This window comes from Oryzias latipes, chromosome 13 (genome assembly GCF_002234675.1).
Source record: "Oryzias latipes chromosome 13, ASM223467v1".
NCBI classification, from domain to species: domain Eukaryota; kingdom Metazoa; phylum Chordata; class Actinopteri; order Beloniformes; family Adrianichthyidae; genus Oryzias; species Oryzias latipes.
In genome coordinates this window covers 24,330,823-24,357,068 of record NC_019871.2, presented here as the reverse complement: position 1 = coordinate 24,357,068, position 26,246 = coordinate 24,330,823, and the positions used below count along the sequence as shown (strand labels likewise).

General features: G+C 40.0%; 1 protein-coding gene across 2 annotated transcripts; it reads left to right on the top strand.

The window, feature by feature from the left end:
* Nucleotides 1-26,108, top strand: golim4 (golgi integral membrane protein 4). 2 transcript variants are annotated; one of them, XM_004075882.4, is made up of 16 exons: nucleotides 1-573; nucleotides 12,122-12,196; nucleotides 14,089-14,138; nucleotides 14,366-14,419; nucleotides 14,597-14,747; nucleotides 15,260-15,342; nucleotides 15,452-15,535; nucleotides 20,118-20,336; nucleotides 20,437-20,694; nucleotides 20,832-21,061; nucleotides 21,142-21,218; nucleotides 22,700-22,767; nucleotides 23,090-23,293; nucleotides 23,635-23,703; nucleotides 23,864-23,962; nucleotides 25,088-26,108. In XM_004075882.4, exons 1-16 carry the CDS (start codon nucleotides 387-389, stop codon nucleotides 25,241-25,243), a joined length of 2,064 nt encoding a protein of 687 aa, XP_004075930.1. In that variant the 5' UTR covers nucleotides 1-386; the 3' UTR covers nucleotides 25,244-26,108. The 2 variants fall into 2 exon arrangements, with proteins under 2 accessions (XP_004075930.1, XP_011481153.1); XM_011482851.3 differs by lacking the exon at nucleotides 23,635-23,703.
* Nucleotides 26,109-26,246: the final 138 nt, after the last annotated feature.

The window sequence follows — 26,246 nt, the reverse complement described above, 5'->3', positions numbered from 1 at the left end:
GTTACTCGGCTGACACGTAACTAAGATTAAAGGTGCAATGGAGGCCTCGTCCTGACTGGAGTTCATAACTTTTGAACGAGCTCGAATTCGTCGAAAGCATTCGGTTCCGGGCGGGAAGCTAGAAAGGCGTTCGGGTGTTTTTTGTGTTTAAACTACGAGACAGAGACCGACTTTAAATTGAAGTCGGGCGAAAATCTGAGCGGCGGCTTTGAAGTCAAAATAATGCACATGCGAACAGTTCCTCGCGCCTTAGTCGTTCCGTCCTAGCAAAAATGGTTGGGAAGTGAGGGGCTGGGTGGAGGGGGGGTTTACAGTTGAGGTGGAAGTTTCCAGCGGCAGCGACGGGACTCTCTGGCGCAGACGGTGGGGGGGTGCGAGGGTCCGACATGGGAAACGGGGTGTGCTCCCGGAGGCAGCGGAGGATCTTCCAGTGCCTCGTCCTGGTCACGGTGGTCGGCGGGATGATGTACGGAGGGATGATGTCGTTCGAGATGCACAAGCAGCTGAAGAGGACCGAAGTCATGGCAGTGAAGTATCAGCAGCATCAGGAGTCTCTCTCGGCTCAGCTCCAAGGTACACAGCAACGACGAAGTGATTGAAAGTTGATCACACCGCTGACAGAAAAACTCGCTCTGACGGAAGGCATTGACATTAAAAGTACTTCTGTTCCACTAAAACACACCAGAAAGGTGCGCTTCGTTCAGGCTCCCAAAACCAGGCTGTTGTGTTGTTTGGAGTTCAGTCTTTTTTGTTGTTGTTGTTGTTGTTGTTGTTGTTGTTGTTGTTGTTTTTAACTGAACTTTAAGTGCTTTCACTTACCTACCTAGTAGGGTGTAACGATACGTTAAGTCTCTATTCGGTTCGGTTCAGAATTTCATAGTGCTCGGTTCGGTACACTTTGGTTCGGTACTGCTGTTTAAGAAATTTGCCTGATATGAACTGCTATTATGAACTATTATTTTATTGTTATTTATTGTGTGCTCCGCACACCTGAATTTCTCCTTTAGGAGATTAATAAAGTTTTTAGATTAATAAAGTTTCTGTCTGTCCGTCCGTCCCACTGTCCTTTTTTTATGGTACAAAAAAGGCAGAAAAAAATCACTTGAAATTTATTGGTTTTACATAATAAATCAAAGCGACCTATGTAGATGAACTACTTTATAAAATAAGAAAAACTATTAGCTGCCAGGAACAAAAAACTGTGGATACTTAACATTTGGCTCGAAAATGTTTTTTTTTAACTTGTACATTTTGTTACAGTCGGGTGATGCCGTTTTAAGTTCGTTAACAGATTAAATGTGTTATCTGTGGCATACGCTATATTTGTGTAACAATCTCAACAAACAGCATTCGACTTATCCAATTGTCTTTTTCCTTCATGGATGCTGACAACAAAGCCAAAGTTATCCCACACAGGATAGCGTACATAGATGGGCGGGTGTCCTCATCTTTGGCCTCGCGTCTGCGTTAGCCATATGTTGACATGCTTACTGTCACCTACTAGCGTCTCGAAGGAAACTCACGGCTAACATAAGGTCCGCCTCTGCGCAAAGTTAACTCAGTGGCGACCCGGGGGTTATCTATAGCCACTAAGACTCATGGGAAGTGTGAAATCTTGTGTGTTGAATCCTTCAATATAAGTGAGAGAGCTGTGAAGAGAAGTGACATTCATGTTGTTACGCTATTTGTGTGTGTTTTTACAATGCATATGCGGAAAAATAAAGAGAAAAAACATACCGAAACGGCACAGCAGTGTCCTGAACTGAAACTGCCATCCCTGAAAGGTTCGGTTCAACTACTTGTATTGTTATACCCCTACTACCTGGAGAATTGGCTCCACACAAAATAGATCTTTAGGTCAATCAAGCTCCAAAGCATTTCCCTCTCTGTGAAATAGTATAGTAAAAAAAACACACACACAGAAAAATAAGTAGAATTAGATTAATTAGTGTAAATAATGCACCATTCGCAATGCCCTCAACAATGGCCAGTCAAGCCAGTTCCAATGAAAAGTCTATGTTAATGCCATTACACGCGTGTTGCAGGGTAAACCAGGCCAAACTTTGACCAATCAGGGACTTGGATTTGTTAGTGACAAATGGATGACATCCCCTTTAATTCAGGGAAGCGGCAACCTTTTAATGGCGGGTTGTGCCCAGCTAGATTTGACACAGAGGCTTTCACATTATCGGAAAGGAGCTAAAAGAAAAAGTCTGGAGCAAGATTCACTGGATTTGCTCCACTTTACCATTTCACTCCAAGCCTTTTCCAACTGTCAGACATGCACCAGTAAGCAGTAGAAAAATGGAAAAAGAACTTGCCCCTTCTAGCTTGTCCACTGTGAATATCATGGGCTAAATGCGCGTTCAAGAACCCGCATGTAGCTCGTTCTTGATTTTTTCTTCCCATGCTTGGTGTGTCTGCAGCTTAAGACTTGTCTGTCACCTCAAACTTGTCTGTCAAGGTAGACCCTACCAGTCGTATTAGCTCCAGACAACACCGTCTTTAGGACCACCTGCTTCAGGAGGCAGCTTACAAAAGGTAAAAGAGAAAAAAATGGTGCCAAAAGGCAGGTGCCAAGTCTTGCTGGAACGGGAAATAACTTTTTTTAAATTTAAATATTCTCAGCAGTTGGAAGAATGTGTTGTGTTTTAACTTCCTGGTAGAAGGCTGCCCCTGCCTTAGACCTCAAGAAAACACAGTGGACCAACACCAGCAGATGACATAGTTTTCTAAACCACCTCTGACTGGAAAAACTTTATGCTGGAACTCAGAAAACTTTCTGTGATTTTGCCCCACCTCCTTTCTTTCTAGCCATGGGACCTAGATTACCAATTTAAATATGTTTATTTTACCTTGAATGGAGCCCATTGTATCACTAAAACATGCCAATATTCTCTTTTACTCAGATACTATGCTTCTGATGTTGTCTCTGCTTTTACTGTTATTTGATATGGAGAACAAGAGGCTCCTTAGAAAAATTAAAACAGCTTTTTGATGATCGGTAATAAATTGTGATAAAAGCTTACCAAGTACAATTTCTAATTCAACAAGTCATTTTTAATTAAGTCAAGATATTGTCACTTGAATCTAATTGCCTAACTTCTAAAGTACACTTAAAATATTTTCCAGACTATAGAGTGCACTTAAAAATAATTTGCACAAACCAAATGTTTCCAATGAGGTATTTGAAGAATGGAAGAATGAATGAAAGAAGTATGGTAAACATAAAGATTATTTAAATATTTATTTGCATCCCTTTTAACTGCTGAAACATAACAGTAGCTCAAGCAGTATAATAACAGATTAAACAATATTCTTTGATTGCCGTTTTCATTTCCCCCTCTTTGCACTGAAAGCAGAGAAGTTCCCTACTTCGCTGACAGAGTTCAACAGTCATGAACCTTCTTGATGTTTCTTTTGTTTTCGTTCTCATTGTCGCTTTCATCGTGAGAAAAATTATCCCCGAGTTTGTTCTGTTTGTTTCTTGTCAATTTTCTTCAAAAGTGTTAACATACTTTTTAAGAATCATAGGGCTGCCTTTTTGGTGGTGTTTGGATACATTTTTCTGCCCCAGTTCTTTCCATTCAACTTTGCATTAATTTGCTTGGATACACCATTACGGGAACAACCAGTTTCTTTAGCAATGTCCTCATGTGCCTTAACCCTTCTGGTGTCAGGAATTGTCTGAACAACTTCATTATCTGATTTAAAAGACCAAAACACCATAAGCAACCAACTGGGTCAGTTTTCTGAGAAAGGCTTCTTGCTGTTCTAATTGGACTGTAACAAGTCAACTTGTATTTTACCTGTCATGGCTTTTTAATCTTGGCATTCTAGGTTGATCACCAATAAGCATCTCTGAATATGTAGCACATTTGGGTAAATGCAAAATTGGTGCATTTTGCAGTGAACAACAAAAATATAGGCAAAGCGGTCAAACGACAATGTAAAACTGAATAGTGCATTCTAGCTTCCTTGAAGATCCAAAGTGCTCAGTCTCATTCACCCACATACCTTCACACACTTATGCATAGACACATTTTGAAAAAAAGTAAAATAAAAACATTCAAAAAAGCCCAACAAACACAGTTTTAAGTCTTTATGAAAGCACACAAATATATAATCAAATACACTCTTGATTGAACTTGTGGTATTTTGCTTGTTCTTTCAGTAAAGTGGTATATGCACATTGCTTCCTGGAACTATGGTTTATTGTAATTTAAATCCATCCAGACACCTAATCATCATCATGCTTCAACTCACCTTATCAGCAAATATTAACAGTCATTAGGTCAGATGCTGGAACATCTGCTGCCACCATGCACAGCTGGCAGGACAGCACAGTTGCTTCATTTTCCAAGCTGTCACAGCTACCTAATAAGGCTTAGTGTAAGCACAGCTTTGTTTACTCCCAGTTAAGGTGGTTCCTGTTGGAAGTGGTGTCATGTGTTAGCGTGAAATTATTGCTTTAAAGAAAATATCCTATGCCCAAAACCCAGCATGACGAAGCAGATAGTCTTGTTTGGTTTTGTTAAACCTTTTGACATTATTTTGTATTTCAAGTGTGAGGCAATTTTCCCAGCAGATGTTACTCCCTTCCTTTTTTAAATTCAGCAACTTGATAAAATTTTTCTAAATAGAAAGAATCTGTTTATGTGCAGATTGTAACTTCACAAAAACATAAAGACTTTTTTTTAACGTATTATAATAATGAAAAAATATTTGCTTCACACACTTTGCTTTCACCTATGGTGAAAAGTCATATCAATGTCTTATAGCTAGCTTTGGGGGTGTTTGGGTCCTTCTCCACACTGTTGATGGGAATGGTCCTGCATTGAAGAGATCTGGGTAAATCCAATACCCAATTAATTGTTCTCTAGTCCCCCACCCCAGGACTCTGTTGGAAATGTCTATAATTTGGTGTTATTAGGGGGTAGCTTTTGCTGAACAACATTTGTCAGGCTAAGGCCTTAAGAATACAGAGTTATAGCTCTGTTAAACATGAGTGTGTATTGGTTTTCTGTGAAGAGTCGGAGGAGATGGAGTGTGGAAAAAATAGTCTTTTTTGCACTTCCTTTTAGCCTTAAAGCTGCATGTTTACATATAGAATTGGACGATACGCCCAAATAAATTTGAATCCCAAATTTATTTAAAACTGAATTACAAATCAATTTTCCGAAAAAAGAAAAACCCAGCTGAGAATATTTTTTGTTGTGTTTGCTCTGATTCAGTTTTTTGGGTCAAAGACCTACTACGCCTGCACCAATTCAACGCTCCACTGACCCAAAAACAACATTGGTGTGTTGCAAACACAAAACGTGACGGAGAACATTGTGATATCATTTACATCCCCCTGAACAATGTCGGTCAAGACAAAAAAAACTGCCTCCTGTTGATGTAGACGCACCATGATTTGAAGCTGACAGGAGTAGTAAACACCACCACCCTGTATTGGTGTGAGCATGGATGGGAGGAGTTTTTTTAGTGGAACTGGGTATCGTGTTGCTGTCGCGTTGTCAACACAGCTGAAAGAAATGGTGTGGAGTGAGTAGGCCCTTAAAAATTACTGTCTCTCACAGTTGAAGTGTACCTATGATGAACATTAAAGAACTTTCTTTTATTTGGCACAATTTTCTAACTCTGTTACATCCGAATACCCTTTTGCCGCCATTGTAAGTCCCAGGGAAAACTGGAAACTTAATGGATGAGTACTTCTCAATCCGTTACCATGGTGGTAATCTAGTGTAACTTGGTAGAGTAGTATCACATCTTGAGGAACTTTTCTACCACAACTGCTCTGTCAGGAGTTCAAAGAACGTTGTGCAGCAGTAACCTCAATCACTTACTTCCTTTAGGTAAACATGCTTTACTCTGCTTACATGACATGAGGTTTTGCAGAATGTCCTAATGCATTCAGCTTGAATTACTGGGTGGGGAGTGTTGTGACATACTGCTTTCCAGGGCAGGGTTTTTTGTGTATGTTTGTGTTAAAATTCAAACTCTGAAGAGAATTAGTTTACCTGGTCTTTCACCTTCCTAACCAGTAGTCCTTTTTTCCCCCCAGCTGTTTGCTAGCTAATCAAGCTAATCTTTGTTTATCTTTAAGTATGCGTAGATGAATGTAGTGTTTTTTTCTATCATCAAGACATAATATAATTTAGCATTGATGAAACTGCATTTCAGTTCATTTTACTTCCACTGCTTAGCTTGAGCTCTTTGTTAAACACTATCTATCCAGCCTTCCTATCGCTGTGGGCTTGAAGCAGCTGTGGTGACAGAATAATGTCACCCTTTGAATGCAGCGGTATTTCTTGACTTCATGTTGCTCAACCTAAAAACCACACCCATTTTAGTTGGCTGTAAAGCAATGGATCGTTTTGACAAACCCACTCCCTGGCCTTGTTCTTAAATCCTAACGTTGGCTACAGTTTCACTCTATCTGGAAGTTGGTCAAAGCCGGGGAGATTGATGCTGCTGCTTATTCTGCAGCTTATTCTCTGTAAAGAAAAAGAAAAAATGGGTTGAATATAGTGTTCCAGCTGACTGTTCATGATTTGTCTCTGACAAACATTTTTCTGAATGACACTCATTTACCCTCTGCAGGACTATAATATAATATAAATGAATAATAAAAGGATTTATTTGCTATACATAATTGGTTGATCAATAAATCAGCTATTAGATGACTTTTTTCAGAAAGCCAGAATTTTTTTTACACTTTTTGATTATCTGACATGAAAAAAACGCACTTTGTTCACAACAGATTACTTTTTTTTTTTAAATTTTTTTGTTTATATTTTTGTTTTTACTCATTTAGTTTATTACTGTTCATTTAAACATGAAGGCTACGATTAAAAGAAAACTGTTTAACTGCTGCATCTGCATCAGTGCCATAACAAGCACAAAAACACATTTAAAAAAGATTTTAAAGAATAACTAGTATTCTTTACTCTAATACGTAAGCTTACAGGAATAAAATAAAACATCGACTTTTGTAATTTTTTATTTAAACTTTTTTAAAAATAGTTTTCTAGGCTTACCCTTCAAATATTGAAAAGGAAGTAGTGTGGGCATTTGTCAAATGTCTGAGCCATTTGACTATTTTTTTTAGCATTGTTTTTCTTTTAGCGTTCCTGCAGGCTGGTTGTTTTTGATCAAATGAATGTCAAGCCAGATGCTGGGTCTTTCTGAATTCTTTCTGCTCATATGGTAAGAATTCTTGCTGAATGATAATTAAGTATCTACTCTGAAAAGGATATTTGAATTCACTGAATTGAAGAGGAAACGAGATCAGATGTCACTTTTATTTTCTTTAACATGGGAATCACTGGGCCTTCCCATCTGAAAGAAGAGAGGAGGATCCAATCCCACAATTCTTTGCAGTCACAACATTACATAGATAACTGACCATTTTTAAAATTGTTCAAGCTGAAAAGCAGGAAAGCATCAACGGAACACTGATCAGCTTTTTAATCAACTTTCTGCTCTAAAAGTTTGTTCTAAAATCCACTAGTGTGGATGAACTCTGGAGCTTCTGGGATTCATTGTTTTTTAAGGACGTTCAGTTAAATTGAAATTACCAGACGGATCTTAACCAAGATTTTAGACTTTCTTTTCAACCATTTTGGATTTATCTATTTAGTTTTGCTGTTCCTGTGCTTCTCATCAGTGCATTTTTTAAATGTACCGTAATTTCTGGACTATAAGCCGCTACTTTTTTCCTGCGCTTACAGCCCTGCGGCTTATTCAGTGACTCGGCTAATTTATGGATTTAATTGGCGGCCGCCATGTACGTACTTTCGATCTCAGTGAATGGTTGAATTCTCTATCTAACACTAAGCACAAGGCATTTATTTTTCAACACACCTCTTAGCAGCCAAACAGCATGGACTTGACTTCAGGTCTTAGACACTTCAGTCATGGTTCAACAAAACGAAACACGCATGCCCGGCTGCATCCCAGAATCCTTTGGGGCCATTAGACCCAACGTGCACGTGATCGCCGCTACAATATGATGAAGCTTTCAAGTTAAAAGCAATCGTTAAAAGCAGCGTAAAAAAATCCACCATCACCAACGGGTTTGGAAAAGCCGGTCAGCTGCGTGACGGAGAGAACAGCCCATGCTCCGGAGTGAATTTACCTCTGAGTCACAGTGACTCGGCTGGCTGCACGTAAATATGTTGGAATAACATCAGCCTTTATTTTGTCGGGACACGACTGGAAACACAAATCGACGTGGTCGTTTTTACGGTTTCTAAGGACTGAGCGGAATTTTGCTTTGAAAAGCTCACAGCCTCCGTGTGAGCTGGAGACATCTTCTCCTGCTGCTCGTATAGAGCTGCGGGGCCGATGGCAGTCTGATGGCTCCCACACGTAACAACGCATCCGCCCCTCATACACAAAGCGTACAGTATTAAGTCCGATTGCTTTGCACAGACACGATTTGCTCCTTCCCCCGGCGCAATGGGGACGAAGTGCTCCTCCTTGAAGCCGCCCTGGCCAGAGGTGTCGGAGTAGATAGGAAGGGGAGACAAGGAGCGCGCGGGGCGAGCGCAGAGACTTCTGACGCACGCGCCGCACTGAGGCGCGCGTATCGGGCATTGCGCTGATTTTACCGGTGTGTTTTTTTAACCAGTCCTGTTACTCCCATAACGCTGCTGCGACACAAGCGGAAGGAGAGCTGTTCCCGTTCACCCCTCCATGCACTGCTGATACTTGCTCATTCTTAAACACGTACAACAGTATGGCGAGCCGGGCGTTGGCCCCGCCTTTAGCCCCTAAGACTCATGGGAAATGGGGAATCGCGGATGTAAATTTCCTCATCATAACTGAGGGATGTAATGTTGATTATATGGTTACTGTTTGTAATTTTATGTATGATACCTAGATTGTCAATATGTAAAAAAAAAAATGAAATAAAAACACCATAACTGAGGAACTTGTGAACAGAATAGAGGTCCGTGCTGTTTGACAGATGTTGATACACTCAAATACATGAGACTGAGGCAAAGCTGACTCCACCCACAGTGTGCTAATGAATCTCACTCTGGGATTCAGGACGTGATCTGTCAGGATGACATTGTCGCCTAACACATACGCGGCTTGTACTCTGACGCGGCTTGTGTATGTATAAAAGTAATTAAACACGTGAAAATGGGTGGGTGCGGCTTGTAATCGGGTGCGCTTTGTAGTCCGGAATTTACGGTATTTACTTTTTTTGTAGTCCATCTTTTTATATATTTTTACGTCAAGTTGTGGAGAGACCATCCAGTATGGCGTCATTAATGTACCTGCTCGAGAAATTGGGTCAAATTCCTCCGATCTTCATATGATCTTCCGATGATCTTTCTGTTTCTTTTTGAATGGATGGTTAAAAGGAAGATGGTGGAAATTTTTTTGGGTGGTCTTTTTGCTTCACATGAACCCAGTGTGACCTCAGGACATCACTCTCAGACTGATAACTGATAACAGACACAACGCAATGGTACAGGAAATCTAAACATTAAAAAGAGGTGTCTCAATAATCAACAACTAATTAATAACTGATTAATTATTAGCATATCTGATTCTTTTACCTAAATGTCACCATCAAATCTATTTGTAGTTTGTACTTATTTAGAGAAAGAGAAAAAGAGCCACTGCCATCATTTTACTGTACTGATTTTCAGGAATTTACTGTATGTTTCCCCACCATACTTTCTTTAAATATTTGAGCTAAATTGTTATAAAAAATACGTATTTTTCTGCCTTTTTAAAGCTTTTTACAATGTGTGGGTTATGCTTATGTTGCAGGGCTTTAATGAGTATCCAGATACAAGGACATCTTCGATTTGTTCCCTAAAAATTGACTATGAAAATCTGTAATGTCCCAGTTTGCTGATTTGAAACTTTATAAATATAGCAAAGCATAGTAGAAATACATTTCCGGTAATGTAGTAATTGCTCTAAAATTGCAGAATAATGTTGGATTTTACGTACCAAACAAACTGTAGGCATTTCTGTCACTAGAAGTAAATAAATCCTCAAAGTAAGGCTTTTAGTGTTTTTTGTTTTTTAGTTCTGGAAAATAATTTTTTTTTTAAACATGGTCAAGAGTATGAATAAAAATATATTGAATATGAAAAGAAGATGGTTACGAAAATTTGTGTTCAAATATGTGACGTCATCCGACTTCTGCAAGCATTGGTGGAGAAGCCTCTCAGGAACACATTAGCAAAAATTTCATTTAAAGTTTAAATTTTTTTTTTTTTTTTAAATATTTCGACTAAAGATCTGTGTACCGTTGACCTTGATTTGTGAATTGAATCAGATGACAACCTAGTAATGATCCACAGCCCTATTATGCCTTCCAATAAACAAGCTTCTGCTGTTGCCATAACAGAATTTAAAATAAGTCAAGTATTTTCGGGAGTTTCCACTGCTTTCACTTTATAGGAAAAAAATTGAAATAAAATGCTTGTATGTAGTTCCTGCAGATAAACTAGGATTGGTTGTGTGCTCAAGTTTTTTATCTAAACATTTGTTAACCTTGTGATCTTACAATTTAACACAGTTTCATTTCTTTTTCTGAACAGCACTTGTGTGGATCTCTGTAGATGTGAGCAGGGAATTTGGACCTTTTTTAAAACAAAAAATGCACCTCAGACTCCACTTCCAATTCAGCATCTTTGGCCAAATCTGTTCAAAACAACCTTTTCCACATCTCAAAGCAGTAAGCGGGAAGAGGTCTCCCTCTGCAGAAAGCTTCCTTGTTCTCACACCACACATGCTCTTAAACCACAGTGTGGGGAATGAGTTTCATAGGTGTTGGAGGAAAATCCTCTGCCAAAAAGGCAGGTGTCGAAGGGATTACTTGAAATAGGCCTGTTTTCTTTCTATAAACACATGTGATGTGACAGACTGATAAGAACTGTACAAGAAATCAGTGGAAAGTCTGTAATGTAAAGTAAAAAAACACCTCTTCTCTACATGATATTTGAAAATTATTTGTGCTACTTGCTATTTATGTATTTGTAAGTTCTCATGAGTTTACACACCGTTAGTTAGAAACTAAATATTTGAATTTAGGATCTTTATATAAAGTTTCTATCATTGGTGTTTTACTATTTGCATCCTTCTACAAGTTCCCTGTCCATTTATTTTGGAAAAAAGTTGGCCAGATGCCATTGCTTAATTTTAACTCCAACAAACACTTCCGGCTCATATTAAAACCTTAGTGCTATCTTAGATGACCCCACCCTTACATTGACGTGTTCTTCCTACCATGATAAAGGTGGAAAGATTTCATGTAATCCATGGACACCAGTGAAGATCACAAATCATTGAAGAAAAAAGGTTCAGCTCACTGTCTAGTGGGTCTAGATGACCCAACTCCCAATGTTAAAATGCCTAGGATAGCACAAGGGTTACTGCCAGACGATCACTTTGTGCAAAGCTGTTCAACAAGCTTCCATCGGAGCAGAGGTTTGAATCTTTGCAAAGTCATCAGGAAACGGGGCACAGTCACCCTTTTTTCAAGACCATTAACCATGGAAAACATTGTTGTTGTTCATAAGGTCACAAATTGTGAACTTTTCAGTCTGCAACTTTTTGACAGCAACACATAGAATTGACCTTTAACAGGATTTCCGTGCATTTGTTGGGTTTTGAGTCGTCTTACTTTGTATGTGTCAAAACAAAGGTTGCATAAGATGAAATAAAGAAATCTTCAGTGTTGTGGGGGTTAGGATATTAACATATAGGTCAGGTGTTTTCTTTACTCCCAAACTGCAGTCAGGGATTTATGTTTAAGCAGATTCCCTCACAACAATGTGCATATTGTTGTCTTTTGTAAGGAAGAAACTCAAGTTAAAGACTAAACTAACTTTTCGTTTTGTTAATGTCTTTGTACTAGACATTCTTCTGAAAGTCTGCGATCATCGTTTGGGATGAGATTTGGGGTGTAAATTGTTGTAGCTTGCTACCCTACCAACCAACGAATGTTCTTATTTGTTTTTCAACTGTTTCATCATGTTTTTAGGTTTTTCCTAAATGTTTCAAACTAAACTCAAAGTAGTCACGAAATCCTCTGTTTTCACCTTCATTTAATCTCTCTTTCCTGTCTGTGTTTGTGGTTCAGTGGTGTACGAGCATCGCTCTCGCTTGGAGAAGTCTCTTCAAAAGGAAAGGTTAGAGCACAAAAAGGCCAAAGAAGGTGAGGAAATGCCACTCGCTTTACGTACTGCTGACAGTCAAAAGTCCCATTACATGTCACACACCAAGTCGTGCAAAATGTGTTCTCTATGTTTGACCGCAGTTACACCTGAACCCCCAATCTAACCTCTTAATTCTGAGTATCAAGCAGGGAGGCATTGGGTTCCTCTTTTAGTCTTTGGTATGTTGGTATCATTAGAACCCACAACCTCCCAGGCTTGGGGCAGACGCCACCACTAGGCCACTTAGACCATTTAGTGGTAGGAGAAATAAAACTCTTCTTTGTCTTCCACATCTGACTGTAAAGTTCCAAACTGATGGCTGTCAAAAGGTCATTCGGATTCTTCAATACATTTTTTTTATCAGATCAATGAGGCTTCCTCCAATAGTCTAATGTTTACAAGCGTGGTCTTCATGAGCAAAATGTTCTTGGTGTCACAGATGACCTCTGGACAGGTAGAAGCATTTACTGCAGCACATTGTTTTATGTGTTTGCTTAAGAATTAGTGGATTCTAAGTTTTAGCTTGAAAAGTTTCAGCAAAGAAAGCCTTCAGCATAGTTTGTTCTTATGTCTTTAAGAAAAACTCAAGATTGCTGAATCCTAAAAATCTATATTACCGTATTTTCCGGACTATAAGTCGCCCTTTTTTTCATAGTTTGGCAAGGGGTGCGACTTATACTCCGCAGCGACTTATATTAGAAATAAATTGAAATAAATACATTGTTAACCCTCCTGTTATGTTCATTTGTGAGGAACAGAGATGATGTTCCTGGGTCAATTTGATGTATGAGGTATGTTAAGTGTTAAGAGTATGTTAAGTGACTCAGAGAATCAGCAAACCTTTTTTTACAGTAAGATCTTGAAGGCTAACAACATAATATTCTATTTTCCAATGATTTCATAGATTCAGAAATGCAATAAAAATGACAACTGTTTCTACAAATACAGGATGAAAACAGAGTATTAGTTGGCCAATGATGCTTCATGAAAGGAATAAATAAATATGAGAAAGAATTACTGTGAAACTATGAGATAAACAGTCTGCTATGATTGTCATATGAGTTTGTGAAAGTTATTAGTTCTTGGTCTCAGATTTTGTCAAATAAATTTCCCGTCACAATGCGACTTATAGTCCAGTGCGACTTATCTGTGTTTTGTTTCTACTTTATAATGCATTTTTGGGCTGGTGCGACTTATACTCCGCAGCGACTTATAGTCCGGAAAATACGGTATATACAAGTTAAGCTGCATTTGTAGTAAAACATGGGGGGCAAAAACAACTTATTCAAACTTTTTAAGTAATTATGATTATGCTCATTTTAGCAAAACGGGAAAAAAGTGTTGTTTTCTTGGACATAGTTTCTGCAGAGCAGCAGTAACCATTAGAAATTCACCTGTGAGTTATGGGCGGGACCATTGGCACAGGAAACCCCGCCCCCCTGCCCCTGCTGTTACTGGGAGCTTGTGGCCCGCCCAGTGTATTTTCTGTGTCCCAAATAAGCTCTTTTTCAAACAACATTTTTTTTTGTCTACTGCTGATTCACAATAATTTAAATAAAGAAATTAAACAATGAGCTTAATTTTCTTTATAAATGTCGTCCATTATGAAAAAAATACAACAAAAACATGTTAAAAACACCAAAAACAGAATTTTACGGTTGTGTGGCACAGTTCAGTGGGATTAAATGAAGTTCATTTCAGGTCACTTAGGACCTCTCTATAAAAAAAGCTTTTTGGAAAATCTTTGAGTCTGATATAATATGAACTGCGGTGCAGAAATATAACAGTTGTATAAAATAAAAAGGTTTGTACTGGTATAATGATGGGAAATTACCACTCCCAACAGCTAAAATTAAATTCTAATAACTTTTTTGGTTTGTTTTTATTTCAGATTTTCTGGTTTATAAGGTTGAGGCTCAACAATCACTTAACAAGGAGAAAGTAAGTCTTGAAAACGGTCACCTTTTTAATTCTTTTTTTATACTAAAAGGCCAGCTTTAAGTAAATGTATTTTTTATTGTCCTGTTATTTCAATGGAACTCATGAAGCTTTTTTTTTCTTTTTCAAATGTTTTTTTAATACCTCACCAAACGAAGGACAGAGAAACCTTTGGTTTTTTTCTTCATTTTTTTAATTACTTGTGTAATTTTTGTTCCCATCTTCTACAGCAAGAAGCCAACAGCAAGTTAAACTCTTTACAAGGACAACATCAAATGTTGAAGGTAGGATGATTTGTCATCTCAATAAAGTTCACTAAGTCACAGCACAAACGGCCCTTCTCCGTCTTCTCGTCCGACACTCTTGCAAACTGCCCCGTCATACCACATCCTTCCTGTTCAAGCCCTATGAAATGACGGTGTGTTTTTCAAACGCATGACGAGAATAATTTGTTTTGTCAGAATCAGCACGAGGAGCTGAAACGGCAGTACTATGAACTGCACGAGCAGCACCAGCAGCAGGGCGAGGACCACAGTCGGCTGCTGGATGAGCATAAGGAGCGCTTCGATAAACTGCAGAAAGCCAAAGAAGTGGAAGTCTCGCAGCTCAAAGGTGCTCGTGCTCTGCTTTGTCCCAGAACTTCTTAAGTCAACTGTTTAAAGATGCATTGACGAGGTTGCTACTAAAACAACCTAAACAGACAAATGATCTTGTTTTTGACACCACTAAGAAATACTCACCCTGGCATCTGAATTGATAACAACAATAAAAATAGTGACATCTAGCGGCCAAGGTTGTAATTAGGGATGCACACAATTTCAATCCCATTCTATCAATTTATTGTGCTGTGATATTCATCATTTGCGTTATTCTGACAGATCTGGATGTTGAGTTTACACAGTTTCTTTATAGTCTCTCTTGCAAAGCTGATGGATGGATCCTTTATTCATCATTGTCACATGTATAAATGACATTTAAAGGGGTCTTAGGTCAGTGCATCATTCATTAAAAAAACAAAAGTATAGCACTTTAACTAATAAATAAAAAGTGCATCATTTGGTCATTAAAACAAGAAATTAAAAACAAATGAACTTAAAACAATGAAATGGTTTGCTGTTTTACAGAGAGTGTGTATAACTTAAGAGAAGAGAATAAACAGCTGAGGAAAGCTCACCATGACATTCACACCCAGCTCCAGGAGACGCAGGTGAGGAGGAGACTGGCAGGATCTCCTTTTGCTTTTCTGAAATAGTTTGGTTTGATGTCCAAAGGTCTCTCACGGCAGTGACTGATTCAAAGCTGCTTTTTATTTGCAGGTCCAGCATCAGGACCTGAAGGCGGCGCACGAGCAGCTCAGGATGACTCTGGAGGATCACAAAAGTGCTCTGTCTGCAGCTCAGGTGGTGAACAGAAGCTTGTTTTTGTTGTTTTTCTGCATAATTCCAGCTGATTTTGAATGTCTATTGTCATGTATGTTCATGGTAAAGACGCAGTATTTTTTTACAAGGAGGTTATTTTATATTCTTTTTAAAGATGAATAAAAACGAACCTAATTTTGTTTGGGTAAAATCTTCATGTTAAACAAATTTCATCTTTAGTCCAAATTTCTTCTCATTAAAGGGAAAAACTTTGATTTTTTGATTTTGATTTGAAATGGTTTATTTCAAGCAATTAAGTAGAAATAATACACCAAAGCAATATAATCATCAGGTGTACATTCATAAAGTAACTAATCAAATGTATGATAATTAGACATATTAATAAATATTGCTTGAAAGGGAGTGGAAGGAAGCGAATTTATATAATCCCACCCCGTTATACTATAACCATTTTATTACATGATTTATCAATATCCGCTTCCCAGTTTTTATCAGACAGAATTAAAGAAAAAACTTAAAGAATTAAAGAAAAAACTTTCAATCCTCAGTTAAAAGGAGGAAGACGTCCCAGATGTGTTTCTTGGCTTTCAGTTAATGAAACTAACGTTGCTGTTGTTTCTTGAGGGAAACCTTTAAAATGCTCAAACGGTTTATTGAATTTAAAGCGCTCCACTGGTTTCCTTTGGAGCTCCAGCAATAAAGTAAATGTGCTCACTCTTGGTTATTTATTTATTTATTTTCTCTCTGCCTGCTGTCTTCAATCGCTGCCCCTGGGTGACTATTGGCTCCCTTTACCGCATAAAAGAGCTTTAATTTCCTTGTCAGATCAAAATCGGTCATGAAATTACTGCGGAGAAAAATTTAATTAAACAGGAAGGAAGAAAAGTTTAAAAAAAAGAAAATTCTTCTGTCTGACTGATTCAAGATCTCTGCATGCCTGTGCATTGGTACTGGCCAAATGCAAAGATGAGTTTAAAAGGTCAGATTACCTTTGCAAATGAAGAGGGTTGAATAGTGTTTTCACTAATAATGCCCATGATTTATACAAATTAGTTGTTAGTTAGATTAGTTGATTAGGAGTCTGTAATTTATCAAGAGCACAGACAGATTTTTTTAATTCTAAAACAAAGACAGAAAAAGTTTAAATTTGGAATCCTCAATAATATTTGCACATCATCTGTATATATCTATACCAGCAGATAAATCCATAAAAATGAACTGATGTCAAGTATTTTTTTCCACGTCATCACTGGAAGAGTGATGATGCATTTAAAAAGTTTACCATGTCAGCCGCGTTGTGATGACGGCAGTTCACCTGTGGCCTTTCAAACCCCGCCCACTGCTTCTGTTTGATTTACCGGCCTTTATAGCAGATACCAAACCCGAAAAGGAGCTAAAAAGCTATGGTCCAGGAAAGCCCTTTGAAGTGGGACTAAATGTGGTTCATAAGGACACATACAGATGTTTAACAGTTTGATTAATTGATACGCATGGCTTTTTAAACGTCAGTCTTCATGTGCTTTTTAGCTTATTTGTGTCTGTTTCTGTCATTTCAGCAGCTCCTTTTCTTTCTTTTCCTCCTGTTTACTTAACTCTGACATTTTTTTCTCTGCCCATTCTCTTTGTTTGCACTGTATGTTTGTATTTATCAGCATTAGTTGACTTGCTTAGAGCCTAGATAAATATTTGCTCGATTTCACAGTTTTAACATTTCAAATTTGAATTATAAGGGAACCACAGATGCAATATTAGCTTTGAGGAAGCTTCTGGGGAAGAACAGAGCTGCATCGAGTCTTTGTGGATCTAGAGAAAGTCTATGACAAGATACACAGAGAGGAGCTGTGGTTTGGAAGAGGACGTCTGAAATTGTAGAAAAGAACATTGGAATTGTTCATGGACATGTTTGAGAGCTGGAAGACTGTGGTGACAGTAGTGATAGGTGTGACAGAGGAGGAGGTTAGACAGGAGCAGACGTGATTTGTGACAAAGACGAGTCAGCCAGAAAGAAATGACAGGTGCAGAAGACTGTGATGGCCCTGTTGGATTAGAGACAGAGACTCTGAGTAAGAGACGGGAGGCAGAGCTGGAGGTATCAGAGGTGAAGATGTTGAGGTTCTCTGTAGGAATGATGGATGGATAGAAAGGAATCCATCAGAGGAACAGCTCATGTAAGATTTGTTGGAGTTGAATGCAGGGAAGCAGACTAAAGGCCTGTTCACACCGGGACGAATTTCGCCGGCGATTTTCGCCGACGTTTAACGCCTCGTGACTAAACAAAGGGCACCAATGAGAGTGTGCACACCGACGCGAAAAAACGCCAGGCGCCAAAGCGTCAAAAAAATAAACGCCTCGGTTTCGTTTTTTTTTTTCGACGCGTTGCGTCGAAATCTATTCGACCAATGAGAACGGCGCTTTTGCACACGTGTCTGGAGCTTCTGAAGTTACAGTAAAACACAACTTGGGGGCGCTCAAACACAAAACTGCCTTGCTGAGCACACATACCAGCGAAGAAGATAGACGCCAAGTAGCGTCTACACTGCCGCGAAGAAATAATGACGGACATTCTAAAATATCCCCGAACCAAGCACCAGTTGGAGCTACTGGTGCTTGAAATATTCATGTTTTCTTTGTATTATTCTGACAAGCGTGTAAATACTTGCTCTCTTCTTCTGAGTGAAAAGCGACTTTAAGAATCGTAAAGTTGCGCAGCGCCACCTTGTGTACAGGAGTATTTCTGTTTACATTAAGCGCCATCTAATGTCAGGGAATGAAATTGCATGTTCGCTCCGCTCATCGTCAGCGAAAATCGCCTGGGTGTGAACACAAAAAACGTGGTGAAAAACGCTGGCGAATAACGCCTGGTGAATATTCGTCCCGGTGTGTACGGGCCTTAAGATGGTCTGGACACACTGAGAGGAGAAACCCATGATGTTGGTAAAAGAATGTTGAGGTTGGAGATACCAGGAAAGAGGAAGACCAAAGAGGAGCTTCGTGGATGTTTTCAAAGGAGGACATGAGGCTGGTTGGTGTAAGCCAGGAGGATACAGTTGTTCACCTTTTGGCACATCCTTTCAGGGGTCGCCACAGCGAGTCAGCTTTCACTGATTGGCACCGGTGGTTTGGCAGAGAGTTTTACGCCAAATGCCCTTTCTGACACAGTCCTGTATTTTATCTGGGAGGCCCAGACTTGTGCTCCCTTCTGGCTACGTAATTAGACAGCAGCACAAAGGGTCTTGCCCAAGGACCCACACTGGATGAGGCTCATTGCACCCCCTGGGAATCAAACCTTGATTTCCCATGCTCCACTTAACCGACTGAACGTTACAGCTGGGATAACTTGGGGTTAAATCTAGGTGTGCTTTGGCGCACCCTAAAGGGAGCAGCGGAAAGTCAACGAAGTGGATTACTGAAAGACCTACTTCAATAAAAATAGTTTTTTGGTGTTTTTAACATGTTGTTGTGGCATTTTTCTGATGATACATATTAAGAAAATTAGGCTCAAAATTACATTTCTGAACATCTAAGCATTCAAATCCATGAGAATTATGAGCAGTCAGAAGATATCATTTGAAAAAAACAGCCTATTGTTACGTAGGAAATATGCTGGGTGGGCCACAAGCTCCATTCTGATGCCTCCACATGTAGACAAATAGATCCATGAACGTCTTTGTTTTCCTCGTCTGAGTTGGAATCTGGATTAAAACTGTACGGCTGCATAGCTGCAATAGCTCGCCATTTTTGTTACACCTGCAGTGTTAGGTAGGGGGAGTGAGGGGCTGCAAGCTAGCGGGTGAATGCACAAAACGAGATCCCTCAGCAATGGGGAGGGACAGGGAATGGGGTTGTCCTGCGCCAACGGTCCCACCCACAACTTGGATGCGAATTTCTAAAGATCTACCGCCAATCTGGAGAAACTTTGTCCCAGAAAACAACACAGGTGTTTAGATTTTGGCTAAAAACGGCATAATTATAATTAAAAGATTGGCAGCGCTTTCAAAACAGATCAAAGGATGATTGGAGTGAGTCTTTAAGTTTACCAGTTCTCATGCAGTCCCCTCACATATTCATATTTATAAAAAGTAAGTTTATTACTAAAATATGGTCCAACAGGCTCCGGCTCCAGCTGTCTGTGCTCACAATGGTTCCCATGCTTTACTCTCATCCTGTTTGCTGAAAGAAGCCCAGAAGCGTTCAGATGGAGAAGAAAAACATCCACAGTAAATCGCAGCGCTGACGTTTCAGGAAACTGTGTTTACCTTGTAAAAAAGAAGAAACCATCAAGTTGTATATGTTTTCTGGATGCCGAAGATGTGATGACGTAATGTGATCCCTGTGCTGTGTGTGGGTTGATAATTGAAAAAGCTACTATTGGTAAGAACAAACATCACTTTTAAAGACAAAGACAAAAAAAGGGGGGTTTTGCAAAAATGTCTTCTGGTTATTTTAGATTGTAAAATGAAAAAAAATGTCTGAAATAATTTTAAACATCACAAGAAATGAATAAAAGACAGAAATAAGTTTAAGGATGTTCACTGAAGGAGAACATCAAGTTGTGAATTGGTGCCTTCGGAATTTCAACTTGTCGTTTTCTTGAACCTGGCAGGCACAGGTAAATGAATACAGGCAGCTGAAGGAGTCTTTGGACAGGGGGTCCGTCATAGCTCAGGCTGGTCCAAACCCGGCCCATCAACAGGCACAAGCGGTCACCGCTACACCAAAGCCTTACGTCCATGAAGACCAGCCGCCAGCCATGTTGGAACAGGCACACAAGGAGGAGGGTGTTCAGCAACACCCCCATGCTCAAAGAGACGCTGAGTCACAGGTAGTGTGGCGTTATCGGGGAATTGTCTCTCACATCAATCTGGAGAAGATTAGGCAAACTTTGACAAATGCTGGGTGGCATTTATGTGGTTTCCTCTCAGCTGGACCGTCAGGATTCTGAGGTCATCCCCCAGCACGCCATTTCAGAGAGGGAGGAGGACGGCGAAGGAGAGGCGGAGCGGAGGAGGGAGCTGGCAGAGGAGGAGATGGCTCAAGCAGGAAAGCCCGAGAAGCTGGAGGAAGACCTGGACCAACCACAAGTGGAGCAACTGGAAGAGGAGGAGGAGGAGGAGGAGGAGGTGGTGGGGGAGAAGCCAGACGAGAATGCCCTGGATCGACAGAAACGTCATCCACAGCTGGTCCGATTTTTGCATTTACAATGCATTTGATGACATTTAAATTGTTTCAGCAAATATGCATTTAACAGGATCATATTGAGAGTATTCCTTATTTACAATTATGATAGTTTTTTTTTGTTAAATTCAATGAACCTCAGGTTGGGAATGCCAAGTCCCCCTACGAGCAGCAGCAGGAGCAGCAGCGCATCGAGGCGCTGAAGGCGGAGGAGCGCCGGCAGATCCAGATGCGACAGCAGGCCCTGCAGGCCCAAAGAGAACAGGTGCTGAGAGAAAGAGAGCAGCAGCTGAAGGAGGAGAAAGAAAGAGAGGAGCAGCACCACAGGGAGGCTGACAGACGGGAGCAGCTGCTGAAGGAGGAGCAGCAAAGGTTGGATCCCAAATCACACCTAATGACAATTCAAAATAAGTCTTTGTCTTTAACAAGCCACTTCTCATGGTCCCTGTTAGGAGGAGGACAGAGTATGAAAATTTGGACAATGACATTGTTCAGGGAGAAGACGACCATAAGATCAACGATGTGGAAGGTGAGCCATAAAAATCCTCTTAAACCTTTTTTATACAACAAGAAGTGTAATTTATTAGGATTTAGAGAGAAGTGATGAAGATCTGTTTAGAAATGATTTTTTCCACAAAACAAACACCTTTTTCTTCGCGTGATCCAGTCGTCTAATGTTTATTAATACATAATGCAGTGTTGAACCCATTGTCTTTATGCGAGATCTGGACTGACTGACCCCTCCCCCCCCCCCCGGCGCTCTAAACATGAAGTACCTGAAAATCTCACAGACTTCAATAGAGAAATAAACAGCTATTACCCATTCTATTGGTCAGAAGAACAATTCTTACTCTACCCTTTTTTTAACATGTTCTTGCTCATTTTCTTTTCTTTTTTTTCCGTAAATTAAGTTTTGAAAGTTATAAACTGACCAATCAGGTGCCTGAATAAATTTAGGCACTGCCTGCTGTCCGATGTTTAAAAGGTTTGACAGATTTCATGTGGTAGGGGTGAGAGTGGGAGTGACGGGTGGTTGCCCTAGAAACGACGCCTCACACTGACTTGAACCAATCGCTGCTCCAACATGTCGGCGTCTGTATCCCAAAAAAATGGCGACTAAATAACTTCATTTTGTTGAAGCCAGAATTAAGCCATTTTGTACGAGTGACGTCACACTAACTCGGTCCAGGTCTCACATACAGTCAGTGGTTAAACCACAGTTATTTAAAATGTATAACAACTAAACTGCTGCATCAAATATAGGTTTCATTGGTTTTAAGTCTTTTTTATAGTCAGGTTTAACCCCTTCACACTCTGTCACTAATCTGCAACGCACCATTCAATCCAGATCTCCACTGAATTTAGGAAAGGAAAGGAAAATGTTATTAATCCTGTTAATTTTAGGATTAATTTTAAAATTGTATTGCTTGTTTTTAAAGCTCTACATGGACTGGCTCCAAAATACATCTCTGACCTCATTCAGATTTACAAACCGGCTCGTGCTCTGAGGTCAGAGGGCCAGCTCCAGCTTGTGGAGCCCATGACGACGCTCAAAACTAGGGGAGACAGAGCGTTCTCTGTTGTCGGCCCCAAGCTGTGGAACGCTCTGCCATTGCATGTCAGAGCAGCGCCCTCTGTGGAGTGTTTTAAAGTTTTTATTCTCTAGCTTTTAACACCGCATGAGTTGTGTGGTCCTCTGTGTTTTTATCTGTATTTATATCTTGTTTTTACCTTGTTTTTATTTTTATTTTATTTTTATCCATTTTACTGGTGTACTTTGTTTTTATTTTGTCTGGCAATCTTTTGTCTGGTTTTTTGGTCACTGTGCAGCACTTTAGAAACTGCCTGTTTGAGAAATGTGCTATATAAATAAAGTGGATTGGATTGGATTGAAAAAAAACGAAGAAGGATATTTTTTTTATATTCCTGGAAATAAAGTCAGGCGTGAAGGGGTTAAAGCCACCCGAAGGTTTCTCTACGTGTAACTGGTTTCTGCGTTCTTCTTCACAGAGAGGGACATTGTGCTAAACGAGGAAGAGGAGAAACAGGAAGTGGATCACAGGGTGCAACCACATCAGGTAACCTCTGACCCCACCTTATGTCTATAAAGTCTCAAAAAGCATCTAATAATAACAAATCATCAAAACAAACAACCAGAGGCTCTTCATCATGGATGAAAACGATCAGCGCTGAATCTTGATGCTATTATTTTCCCATCATAATGGATGCTGTTTAAAATTATATTGTTGGAGTAAATGTAGCAATTAGTCCTAAAAACTACAACACATGTAGTTTATTATTTTATTTTAAATGAAACGTTCGTCCCTTTTCTTTTTCCTCACACCAGTCTTATCTTCTGATCAGCACAATCATAATTCTTTGTGATGGCCTCTTCTCCAGGGTGCTGCTGATGGTGAGGTGGACCCGGAGGACGACCCCAACAACCAGGGAGAAGACGAGTTTGAGGAGGCAGAGGACGAGCGGAGGCCGCACAGGGCGGCTGAGGAGGAAGAGGAGGGGGTAGAAGAGGAAGAGGAGCCGGCAGCGCCCGCTCAGCACAGCCCCCTGCGACCTGAACAACCTGCTGCAGACGAAGAACTGGTGGTGAGTTGACAGGAACCATCTCAGTGGCCTTGTGGTAGAGTGTCCACCCTGAGACTGGAAGGTTGTGAGTTCAAATCCAGACAGTCTAAAAATGGGACCCAATCCCTCCATAGGGAATGGGTCAAATGCAGAGAACTATTTTCACACACCTCGGTGCGTCACAGCTAGTGGGACTCAGTTTTAACTTTAAGGAGATGAGAACAAAGCAAACGATACCCCACAGAGACTTAATAGAATCGCATCACAGTGCAAAAGAGAAACAGAAATGTGAGGACAGAGTAAGAGCTGAAGGAAAGAAACCTGTCACTTCATAAAAGTTGAGCCTGACCATGCGTTTGCAGATTGCTGGAAACCCAGATCAGCAGGAAGATGCACTAGATGATCAGTACCAGGAAGAAGTAGAAGATGAGGTAACATGGACACAAACACTACCCGCTTCGTACTGCATGAGATCAAAAAAGCTCTGCTTATTTTTAGCTGACGTAAACCATGAGAATAATGTGACTAAATAAATGAAAACACTGATAAAGAACATTCATCTGCATGATTTTACTTTTTGTTGTCTTTCAGGCCCAGCAAGACACAGCTGCAGAGAAAAAAAGAGAAGAGGTGGAGGATGGGGTTGAAGATGAAGGGGAGGATCCTTATAATGAAGAAAACATAGAACAGGTGGGTTCTGGGTACATTCTTTTCTAAAAGATACACCTGGACCAAAACGTCCCTTGAGACTCGCCACACTCACTCAATCCAGCATCTAGTGGCAATTAGTGGAACTGCGGCCAAACCTTTTCATACAGACTGGATCAGAAAAAGGGACTGACATCAAGGGAAATAAAATACAGCATTTTCACTTTGATTTGTTGTTGCCATTCTGATTTTCCGTCATTTGTAAGGCCATAGACAACATTTCTCTTCCTGTGCTGTCATGCTAACATTGCACAGCATTTTTCGAGGTTAAGAGGAGTCATAATCGCGTTTGTCGGCACTACTTCTGGGATTATTTGGTTTTATTTTTATAAATTCTGGGGGAATGAGGTTCACACAGACAGAACCACTCTGACATGTCTTTAACATGTTCTTGTAGCGTTTTTCTGACCATTGAAGACACATTTAAACTGCTTTTCTGAGACCTTGTGGAGCAATCATGAGCAGGCCAAAAAGATCTCTTTGGAAAAAGGTGGTGTTTGTTATGTAGATGAAGTAGCTTTATTGTGATCATCCACCTGCAGACAAATAGGTTCATGTCCGTCTTTGTTTTCCTCGTCTGAGCTGAATGGGGAAGGGTTGGGGTTGCTACATGTCAACAGCGCCGCCCACAACAACATTTCTAATGAAATGCTGCCACTCCGGAGAAACTGTGTCCTAGAAAACGCTAGTTTCTGTTTATTTTGGCTAAAAACAGCATAATCACAATTCAAAGACCACTAGGAGCACCTTAAAAACATTTTAAAAGATGATCGGAATGGGACTTGAAGTCACAAGTGGATCTTGAAAAAGTTGTTTGACTCCTTGCTCCTTGCAGAACAGCAACTTTATCTGTAGTTCCCAGTCTGGATCAGAGGTTTTGCATTTGTTTCCTTTTTGACTACATGTGATTGTTTTCAATGACCTTTCACCGTAACCAGGTTCTGATCATCCTCTTTGCTTTGCTCTTCAGCTTTACTGAGTTCCATTTGAAGGGATACTGAATGTCATGTTCTTAGATTGATGTAGAAATCCTTCCTGACTCCTGAAGCTTGAAGCAATAACCTCTCTCCTCTCTTTGGAATTGAAATTCTGTTGGTTTGTTTTCAGGATGAAGAAAAGCGCCAAGAAGGGCCCAGAAAAGAGGAAAAACCCCCAAACGGCGCAAAAGAGAATGAGGAGGAGCATTACGAGGAGGAGGACGAGGGAGTGGAGGAAGACGGTGCCGCTCCAAACAAAGGAACCAACCGGAGAGCAGAGATGTAGGAGGAGCAGAACCGTCAGCTGCAGTGCCTTTCTGACCGCCGCCCGCCTCACTCTTCCACTCGTTTCCAGAAGAATCATTCAGAGTTCCTCTTTGGAAAACTGGGAGAATAAAATGTAAACACTGTACTCTGTGAGAAGGACTGGATTTGCAGTGCAGAGCCTGCTTTTATACTGTATATTTTTAGTCTTAGCTGTTTATCTGCTATTTTTTACCTGTTCACACATCTGCCTGATTGTTTAAGTGCCTCACAGCGTATGTTTTATCATTGGGACATTTTAGTGAAACAACAGCAGAGATATATTATATTATCAGTTTGTTTACTTGTTCAGACTTCTGTTATTTTTCATGCATGTTTTTGAGCAGGAATTCAAACTCCAATGGTGACGTTTAGTAATTTATTGCTGATGACGGCTTTGACAATCAGAAAGCTGTGGCCGTTATCCGTTCTCGTCCCTGACAGAAGCAGCTTTTGCCACTTTCTGATGGTTGACGGGCAGGAAAACGGATATTTCTGCAAATCCCAACTAAAGATACTTCTGGTGACGGTTCTTCGATGCCCAGTATCGCAGTGACTTATGCCTTTCCACTTTTGGAGATCTGCTTTTTGGTCAATCTACACTTCAGAAAAGCATTTTCAGCTGAAGAGCTTTGAGCTGGCAAAAAGGTGAAGATTTCAAGTTCAGTGTTGGCTTGAAGACTATAATGTAAAGCGGCTTCCTCTACAGTCTACTGTCCAATGTAAAGTAAAATATTTGTAAAATTTGTACACCAGCTATATTTAATACAAAATGAGGGATTTTGAGTGTATTGAATCATGCATTTGTGGATGAAATGGAATAAAAAGATTGAATGGTTTGAAGAGAATTGTGACAGTCTTAACACTGTGTCTGTTTTGAAGCCTTTTTTGTAGAAATCAGAAAATTCTTTTGACAAGACCACTCAGTCTTAAGTTCCCTATCTGGGTTCATTGTTGCCTTTTTTTCATAACAATCTATTGCTTTC

What these genes read in the sequence shown, in the direction of transcription:
- golim4 (XM_004075882.4), top strand. Translation starts at nt 387, where the DNA reads ATGGGAAACGGGGTGTGCTCCCGGAGGCAGCGGAGGATCTTCCAGTGC. An exon ending in GTGCTCTGTCTGCAGCTCAG is followed by an intron (nt 15,536 to 20,117) that starts GTGGTGAACAGA and finishes TGAACCTGGCAG; the next exon opens with GCACAGGTAAATGAATACAG. An exon ending in CTGCAGACGAAGAACTGGTG is followed by an intron (nt 23,294 to 23,634) that starts GTGAGTTGACAG and finishes ATGCGTTTGCAG; the next exon opens with ATTGCTGGAAACCCAGATCA.